Source organism: Petaurus breviceps, unplaced genomic scaffold (genome assembly GCF_028583685.1).
Source record: "Petaurus breviceps papuanus isolate PSGF00001 unplaced genomic scaffold, PetGlider_PUasm1.0 567, whole genome shotgun sequence".
NCBI classification, from domain to species: domain Eukaryota; kingdom Metazoa; phylum Chordata; class Mammalia; order Diprotodontia; family Petauridae; genus Petaurus; species Petaurus breviceps.
Genome location: NW_027186383.1, coordinates 3881710 through 3891670, shown reverse-complemented (window position 1 = coordinate 3891670; position 9961 = coordinate 3881710). Strand labels below are relative to the sequence as shown.

Here is a 9961-nt window from a genome sequence, read left to right as displayed (position 1 = left end):
ACAGGAGGCCAACCTCTAACCAACTTTTTTTTTGGGAGGGGCAATTGGGGTTGTGACTTGCCCAAGGTCACACAGCCAGCAAGTGTTAAGGGTCTGTGGCTGGCCTTGAACTCAGGTCCTCCTGACTCCAGGGCCGGTGCTTCATTCACTGCGCCACCTAGCCACCCTCTAACCAACTCTTGATCTGAGTTCTTATCACTTTCTTTTTTGGGGTCTCTCGTGTTAGTATCACTTTCATTTTCCAACACACCTGTTCCCCTACACCCATGTAGGAAGCCATCCCTTACAACAAACAATAAAAAAGGAAGAAAACAGTTCACCACCCAGTCCTACAGCAAATGCAGTGTGCCCTGTCCATGGTCACCCCGCTCTGTGAAGGAGGTCAGATATGCATCCTCCCAGATCTTCAGCCAAGCTTGGTTCTTAGGACATATAGTGCTCGGATTCCCCTTTTCATTTACTTTGTTGCAGTGACTTTGTTGCAGTCATTGTGTATCATCATTTCTTCCTGGTTCCATTGACTTTATTCTGCATCAGTTCCTAACATTCCCATGTTTCTGTCTCTTCAGTAGATATAGTGTAAGTTCAGCCCATTCCACTGCTGTACCACCTTTGTTTAGCCATTCTCCCATCCCATTCTGGGGGGTTTGATGACTCTAAAGAACTCAAATCTCGAAGCTCACGAAAGGTCAAGGAGGAGAAGGATCACAATCTTTGGAGGCTCACTTGGGTAAAAGTCTAAGAGAGGGATCACTGGGGCGTGTGGAGGTTGTGGAGGGCTGGAGACAATCTGGAGAAGCAGATCCTAGAAGAGCAGGGTCTGGTGACAGACCCAGCGGAAAGAAGTTCATCACCAGAGGGGCCACTGGGTGACGGATTTTGTTTTGTCCACCATAACTTTCACAGAGTTCAGGGCATTAGAATGACTGATGGAGTTGGAGTCAGGAGAGACCTGAGCTTAAATTCTACCACTGCCATTTCCTAACTGGGTGATCTTTGGACCCTCAATCAATTCATCTATAAAATGGAGATAAATAGCCACTGGCACTATCAACCTCAAAGGGGTATAGATCTTAAAGTGCAGAGCCAGTGTGAGTGCCACTGATCAGCTGTGTTAGGGAGTAGAGTTGCCCTGGCATGGTAGGGTCTGGCTAGTAAATCCCTACAGAGAATCATGAAAGGATGAAAAATAAGAAAGTAAATTATAGAATTCTTGCAGGCAAATGGCAGTTTGAGGTAGAAAGAGAGTTGGGAATACAGGTCACTCTGTTCCTGCCTAGGTTCTAGACCTCTGACCCAAGGTAGATGTGGACTGGCAAGGCTTCCATAGTGCACAGAGTGCTGGGCCTGGAGTCAACAAGACCTAAGTTCAAATCAGGTCTCAGGAACTTACTGGCTATGTGACCCTGGGCACTTCACTTCACCTTGTTCGCCTCAGTTTCCTCATCTGTAAAATGAGCTGAAAAGGGAAATGGCAAACCACTCTAGTTTCTTTCCCAAGAAAACTCCAAATAGGGTCATGAAGAGTCAGCCTCAACTGAAAGAAATGAACAATGGTCAGAGGAAAGTGAGTGGATGGATGCATGTCAAGCAAGGGTCCTCAGCCATCCTTATGATCCCTAACATTCTTCCAAGCCCGGCTCAGAGGCCTCCTCTATGTAGTCTCCCAGCTGTAAGCACGCACTTAAAACTGCTCTGGGGCTCCCCTCAAAGGGGTCAATAGTTTATCTCTTTAGATTCAGTCTCCACCTGGGGCTCCCCAGGAAAAGTGCTTAAAGAAAGCTTCATTGTGGCTTCCCCTAATGTAGCTAACTGGGTCCCCAACTCCCAGACAGGCATTCAATGCACAGTATGGGCATTGGGTAGGAGCCAGCAATCACTTCAGCACAGATAACGCTTCAGATGTAAATGGCTCACAAGAGACCATAAACCAACACAGACACGAAAGCTTTCAAGTGGCCCATTAGAGCCAGATCCTTCCTGGAAGGTAAACATGCTTCGGGGGGACTGCTGGACAAATACGCCTTCTCATATTGAGGCCCCGTGTTCCAAACACTTCACAGCAATGCTGCCTCCTCCCACGGCAGAGTATTCCATGCTGTTCTGAGCAGCCTTTCTTCTCGAAGGAGTTGCAGAGGGAAATCCCTCCCTCTAGGATGGCGGTGCCTCACTCTCGGGCTCTTGGGAATGCTAGCACTCCGGCTATAACGTGGTTACACTCCAGGTGGGATGAGTCCTCTTTCAGGATCTCTAGCTGTTGGCCTGACCTTAGGAAAGGATAGATAGGCAGAAGGTAGTCAGGAAACAACTCCAGGAATTGCCTTCTCGGGCTCCTCTAGGCAAGTCTAGACCATGCACAATGTGCTTCTGCAAGCTGCCGTTTTCCACAGCTGTGTGGTGTGGGGGTACTGGAGAAGAAATGACAGAATTCCAAGTCTGACGGGACATCGACCACCCCAAATCTGAAAAGAATCTCCACTGTGCCAATAAAGGTCATTTGATTTCTGCTTGAAGACCCTCGAAAGACAGGGAGCCCTCATTCCTTGAGGCAGCCTGAACAGCTTTTGGCCAGTGCCGATGGTTAGCGATCTGTCTCCTACCGATAAGCTTTAATTTGGCTTTCTTTCAAGCTGCCACTTGAGACCTTTCATGGCCACTCTGGGGGTCACGCAGGACAACCTGCTCTGAATCCTCATGGCATCGAGTGCATTAATAGCTTCCCAGTACTGTTATCTTTGAAGTGCTATAGAAATACTAGCTGTCACTACCATCATCATCATCACCATAGGCCCATAGGATCCAGAGTTGGAAGGGACCTCAGGGGCCATACAGCCCAACCTCCTTATTAAAACATGGGAAAACTGGGGCCTAGAGCAATGAAGGGACTCATGTTGGAGATGGGAGTTCAGCTCCGATGCCAAAGAGGCAAAACAAAAATGTGCAGATTGAGGAAATTTCTAGCTCATCTGCACCCAGTGCTCTGGTGGCAGCTAAAACACGCCCTACTCATCCTTTCTTCCCCATGTGAGAAGCTTAACCATTGGGGAATGTTGTGAACTTGAGAAAAGGGCGGCTGTTACCATCCATCGGCAGCAGGAGACAGTGGAACACCCAAGGAGAATTCGAGATTTGTTTTTTCCTAGTGACGGGACAGTGGCTCGGTCACTTCCTGACTCTGGTCTCAGCTGCCTCCGCTGTAAAATGAGGTTGAATGAGATGGGCTCCAAGGTCCCTTTCAGTTACAAACCAAGAAAAATCAGAGCTCACCAGAGTCTTACCCAGCATCTGCTGGCATCAAGCTCTACAATGGCATTTATTTTTAGGATACACATAAACACACACATTATTTATAGGTTATGTAGAATATATATGTATGCATGTGTGTGTGTGTCTATATCAAGGCCTTTGAAGGTGTTCTCATCTGATCCTTCACAAGAGAACCATTAAATAAGATCCTAGGTTGGGGGTTTCTGACCCCAGTGACTAAATCATAAACTCAAGTTGCATGGTCACCGTAAGATCAGGGTTGGGACACAATGGAAGACACAAAGCAAACAAGACATGGGCCCTTAAGTTCATAGCTCTGAAGCTAGAGGGGACCCCAAGGGCCAAGTCCAACCCAATCTTACATATGAGGAAACTGAGGGCCAGAGGTGTGATGTGGCTTGATGGAGATAATGTATAGGATCAAAAATCTGGAGATGGAAAGGACCTTGGGGACATCTAGCCCAATTCCATTAAACAGGAGGAAACAAGCCTGAACTGCCCAAGTTCACCCAGGTAGGATCACAGACAGACGTGGGGCTGGAAAGAACCCCAGTGACCATCTGATTCAATCCCCTCATTTCAAAGAAGGGGAAATTGAGGTTTAGAGAAGAAGCCACTGGTAATAGGTGGCATGGTCATGATTCAAGCCCCCAGTCACCCACTCTGAATCCAGCACCCTTTCCACTCCACTCCACTGCCTCAGAAATCACTCCCACAGCTCATCGGTGCTACACTAAGAAGGTCACCATTGTTGCATTGATCTCAAGGGACCTGGAAAACTGGTTTCTTGGAGTGTCCCTTCCCCCTCACACTCCCCAGCCCTGACAGTGCCTCCCCTCCCCCTCTTCAGAAACAACGCCAAAACTGATTCATCTGAATTTTATTTTGATTTCACTTTGGTGCAGAAAAGCACCAACATTCAACAGGTTATAACATTCAAAGAAAAGCTTCTGCAACTCGGTGAATTTTGGTTGTGCTACAAGGTTAAGCTGCATAGGAAAGTACTCGACGCCCCTGAGGAAAAGATGTGAATTTAAGGTGCAAATGGCCATTTATTTTCTCTTTGGGGAGATGAGAGATGAAGCCCAGGATGCCCTGGTAGGGGTGGGAGGTGGAAGGAGGTTCTTCTGGGGATGCTCGGGGACAATCAGAGACATCTCTCTCAGTTTGATTGAGGAAACGAGTTCCATCATTTGGAAACATTTGCTTGGTTTATAGCAGAAAACCACTCTGGACACCAATTTGGGGCAGACTTTCCTCAACTGTGAGGAGCTGGGGCCCAGAAGAAAGACAAGCCAATGCTATCAGTGTAGACATGAAGTGGGAGGATGCATGGTCAGGGACCACAGCTTTCTGGGTCCTCTGTCACAAAGGGAATAGTTCTCCTTGAATCTGAAATGGGCTCCTGAGCTCAATCCTGGCCCATCCTACCCCTTCCTAGACCCAGCCACTAGTCACTGAACACAGAGACTAGCCACCAGTCTGCACACACACTCACCCCAGTCAGTCTGCTTCACAATTCACAAGGTATTTTTTTGTTGTTTTTTTAAACCTTAGTTTCAACCAAGGACTTGATCTTTATGGTGTGAGGTACCATTTTCCCTTTCTGAAAAAAAAAAAAAATTCTCACTCAAAATTTCATCTCCTCATTGTGCTAAAGTACTTTTCACAGCCACTATTTCCACAGGCCCACAGAGAGAACAAAGAACACCAGTGGGATTCCCAAGGGACTAAAGTTATGTGTCGTTAATTTGGCAAATGGAGCTCCCAGAGCACCCAAGGAATTACCATCGAATGGTCCTACTGACTTGGCTGCCTCTGAATATACTGATATTGGTGATGAGAAGAGGTCGCCAGATGCTGCATCTGGAAAGAAGCCAAAGTCTGGAGGGATGTTTTTCTCCCAAACATGCCCACTATGTGATGAGTTTTTTAAGGACCAGTTTTCCTGCCTAGTCTAGGGGAGAGATTCCAGTGGCTTCTCACTGCTGGGGAATCCATGACCGTAAACCACAGAGGGGTCTGTCTTTTGAGTTGTCAGCTACACCAGATACAGGACAGGAGTTCCGAGTTCAGTCAGCCAGCCCCTCCACTGAGTAGCAGGAAGGCTTGCTGCTTCTTGATAGCTACTAACAGCACCTCTTCTGGGAACTATGCACAATTTTATAATCAGCTGCAACTCTTCCAGCTAAGGCTCATGGGCACACACTGCAAGAAATCCCCAAGTGGTGCCAAACCCCAGAGAACAGGGCCTGGGGCACTCTAGAATGAGTGTAAACCAGTCTTTTGATGAAAGACTTTTCAGAAACCCGACTTCCCTCTCTCAAGGCCTTGGAAGCTGGAATCTACTCCATCAGCCTAATAACAGCCTTAACAAGCCTGTCAGCCTCACAGAGCTGAGATGCAAAACGGGAGGGGAGTCAAGGAGAGAGTGGCCCGACATACTCTTTTTTAAATATATATTTACAGGATCAAAGGAAAACAATGTATACCATAATTTAAAAAAAGTCTTTGTACATCTGAAAAAAGTCCACATCTTCCCCACCTCATCAGTGGTTTTATTTTTTCCTTTTGTCTGTTAAAAAATTAGATATTCTGTATGTTTTCTCCAAATATCTATAAAAAAAATGATTTTTCATTTTATACTTTACAAGTAGAAAGTCTGTTTGATTGGCAACAATATACAATAGAAAATCTCCTCAGGACGTTCCTGGGATGGGAGAACAGCAAGGAAGGGGGAGGAGTGGGAAGGGAAAGAGAAGGATTTGGAGATGCTTAGTCCTTGGCCATGGTACCGCTGGGGAGCAGAGCATTCTGGTCTGTAATGACAGGCCTGCCCTTCAGCTTCAGGTCCACCCTGGGCTGAAGACCATTCATCATAAAGAGAAAGCAGCCGGAGGAGGTGGAGGGCCCCCATCAGATGGCAAAGTCTTCATGGTCCAGGGGGCTGAAGGCAGCCGCCCTTAGTATATCCAGGGAGTTCACTAGGATCAGGGTCCCCGTGAGATGTTTCCAGCGCTTAGTAATGGGGTTCTTCATCTTGTCCAAGCCCAGATGAAGCTCCTGGATCACATCCCGGTAGCTGTCCCCGATCTGACTGCTCCATGTCAATAAGAAGTCATAAGCAGGCTTCCACATGGCCTAGAATGGGAGCCCAAGGCAAAGAGTGAGAGGGACAAAGTTAGGAGGCAGGAGAACTGTTACTTCCTCTCTATCTTAAACAAAACTAAGTTTACACAATGTTCCCACGTGAGGGATGAAGTAGTTGAGGACTGAACAGCACACAGAAGCAGGGAGAGCCTTGTAAGCAGAGGTCTGACTAAAGTCACTTAAAACAGATACTGACCATCATCACTTTATAGACGCATAAGCCGTTTCAACAAAGGGATGGGGATTTGACCTTGATCCCTTGAAGCTGAGTGTGGGGCCTGAACCCAGGTCCTCTTTCAAATACACCAAGATTTCTTTAATCCGAGGCTGACACATCTTTAAAATTTAGGGCCTTGGGGCGGCCAGGTGGCTCAGCAAGTAAGAGCACCGGCTCCAGTGTCGGGATGACCTGGATCAAATCCAGGCTTGGATACTCAGCACCACACCCAGAAATAACTGGCCGTGTAACCTTGAGCAAGTTACTTAACCCCGATTGCTTAAAAAAAGAAAATAAATAAAAATAAATAAAAAATAAAATTTAGGGCCAAGTCCACATAAGAAAAGGAGAGAGAGTACAATGCTGGGTCTAGGAAGAGACCTCACCGCTGCGATCTAACACACGGGATTCCTACAAGTCACCACGAATTTCCACTACAGGAAGGCCCAAGTGTGGGACTTAAATCCATCTCAAAAGAGTCCATTTGTGTCAAGCCTAAAGGTCTGATCTGAAGATAGAATGCAAAGCAGGACACGTCGTGCTTATAACATGCCTAGAAAAACTAAGTGGAAAGAGCCATCTTTGATCCCAAAGAATAAACCCATAATACCTACTCCCTACTAGGGGAGACTGGGCTTAAAAGAAACCCCGCCCATGCACTGGGGCAGCCTGAACATAGCAAGTCTTCCTGCCAAGACCCCTAAGCAGCAGCCATCCACAGGAGCATTTCCATCCACTGCCCCCTGACTCTGCCGCTCCTGGCAACGACAGAGCCCATCCTCACCTCACTGTCCACCACCCCATTCCTGTCCCGGTGTGGAGATTCATAAGCGTCCATCTGCTGCTTGGATACTTTGGCGAGCTTTTCGGCCAGCTCCCTCCACCGCTGGGCCACCTCAACCGCTGTGGTCAGAAGCACAAAGTCCTGGATAAGTCTGACCACAAGGCCCTGGCAGTCCATCTTCAACAAGGCCTAGAGAGACAAGAATACAGCGATGAGTCTTTGGGCGCCCAAGAAGACCGCACCACACACAGCCGTCAGACTTCAGATCCAAGCCGGCTGCAGAGGGAGCACAAAGCAAAATGACATTGCTTCCAGAAGACCCAGCCCTCAGGCTGGAGTGAGGTGGCACGATGGTTAGCACACAGGACTTGGAAATCAGAAAGACCCCGTCCACATCTGGCCTCAGACCCTTTCTAGCTGTGTCACCCTGGGCAAGTCCCTAACCTCTCAGCCTCAATTTCCTCATCTGCAAAATGAAGCTGATAGCAGTACTTACCCCCAAGATTGTCATGAGGGTCTGATTTTTGTTAAGAACTTAGCAAACCTTAAGGCGCTACCTACCAGCCAGCTGTTGTGGTTATTGTTATCAAGGTAACGGGGTTACTGCATGGTCGACCTTGGCCAAGGATCCAAGCACTGTAACATCCAGTCCGGGCTTTTCCGAGCTACCTTATAGTCATGTTAAGAAAGTCAGGATGAGAGGCTGGCATTTGGAAGCATCCTTTCCGGAGGACACTGGGGATCAAATTCATCCACGCTGTACCAAGGCTCAGCTGTTGTAAATATTTTGGAAAAACAAGACTTGGGTAGAAGTCTCTCCACACCCCCTTTTGAGCCACCATTAGATTTCCAAGTCAAAGAGCACTTATTTGCATGTTTCTCTGTGAACTGGGGCTGAAGGGAATGAGAGCTTTCTAGTGGGTTCATTACTTGTAAGCAAAACCCCAAAGGTTCCAAGAAATGCTGACGGTTTTGGTAACTAGCGACCGTCCGCACCATCTGGTCCAGGAGCTGTGCGCTAACCACTGGACAGGAAACTGAGGTCAGGCAGACACTTTCGTGGAGTCTGAGATGAATGGACAGCTCAGTGCCTAAATGAAGCCATCTCCCACTGGGCAGATCTGGCTGGGCTTCCACCACATACCACCTAGAAGGAGGGCAGCCCAGGGGCTCCCAGGCCCTCAGCAGCAAAATGCTTGATGGGGTTTTTCTCCCCCCAAGTCCATCAAATTAAGAAAAAAAAAAGGCCCTTGGGGACATTTCTCCTACAAGCTCTTTGTTTAATGTTCTTTCAAAATGTCTGTCTAGGTATACAGGTATATAGTTATACAGACACGTGAAACACCAGCTGAATCTTCCTATAAAACCTCATCACTTTGATTATTTCCCTCCCCCTCCTCCAAGCCCCGAGCAATAAATAAAATCACATTCTATGTACCCTTCACTGCATTCCTTATTGCCGATAGGATCAAATTCAAACATCCGAGCTTGGCCTTAAAGTGCTAACATTTCCCAGGTCATCAACCACCTCTTCCACCCCCCTTCTCTGAATACCGGCTCTGCATTCCAGGCATTGGTGGTATCTAGGGCCATGCACAGCCTGGAACACAGCTCCTCCCCATCCCCACCTTCCAGATTCTTTTGACCTTCATCCCAGGACCACCTTCTTATGACTATCCACTGAACTTTCCCAGAACAGGAGAGTAAGGAAGGGGGTGGGGGCCATTAACTGGAAGTCTGCTTATCAGACATCCCCAAATCTTCCACACTAAAAATGCTGCTAAATCACAGGCCTCAGTGGTCAAGCTGCTAACTGCACTGCCTTGGAATTTGGGAAGTTAACAATAGTTTAAGAAAAGACCCACCAAATAAAGCTGCTTCTTTCTCGGGCCTCAATATCCCAGCTCAGTATCTGCCCACCCACCTCTCGTGTGTTGTGTGCTCATTGATTATGGGTGAGCAAGCTGGACGGGGTTCGGGAGCCAGAATTGCAGAGGACACGTGAGGAAGTGAGCTACCCACCCCTAAACAGGAGGGGATGGGTCCAGGCAACTAGAGGAATTGGCTTTGCTTGGCTCTGTCTCTTTGTTAGAAGGGTTTCTTTCTTTTTTTGTTTTGTTTTCCAGTGGTGGTTGGGGAAGAAAGATGGGTGAGAGGGAGAAACAATAGATTTCTGTTAAGGGAAAAAAGTAACTCTAATAGTTTGTTTTTAATTCTGTGAATCTGATAAGAGGTCATGTAGCTTCTGTTCGAACAGGTCCACGCAGAGGGAACCCAAGCTCAGTAATTGCCCAAGAGCACAGAGAAGCAGGGGAGGTGGGATCCTTGGTTCTTCACCTCCAAACCCTGTCCTCCATGGAGCCCCCCTTCTTACACCAGTGGTAAACTGTGACTCAACGGTCACAGGGGATAAGAATGGGCCACCCACCCCTCCATGCCATGTCCACACCACAGATCTTTCTTAATTCTCTAAAAATACATTAAAAACAAGTAATAAGCACCTGTCCAGGAACTCACCTGCCTGCATGTTTGTCTTGGAGTGT

At 47.6% G+C, this 9961-nt stretch overlaps 1 protein-coding gene across 3 annotated transcripts in view; it reads right to left on the bottom strand.

Annotated features, from left to right (window-relative positions):
• Nucleotides 1–4132: 4132 nt before the first annotated feature.
• Nucleotides 4133–9961, bottom strand: part of SH3BP4 (SH3 domain binding protein 4) — an 83058-nt gene continuing 77229 nt past the window's right edge. For all 3 annotated transcript variants that reach the window (XM_069103131.1, XM_069103134.1, XM_069103133.1), the window contains 2 exons: nucleotides 7419–7607; nucleotides 4133–6408 (listed from right to left, as the gene is read on the bottom strand). In XM_069103131.1, coding sequence (XP_068959232.1) covers nucleotides 6184–6408; nucleotides 7419–7607 — 414 coding nt within the window. In that variant the 3' untranslated portion in view covers nucleotides 4133–6183. The remainder of the gene's footprint in view (nucleotides 6409–7418; nucleotides 7608–9961) is intronic.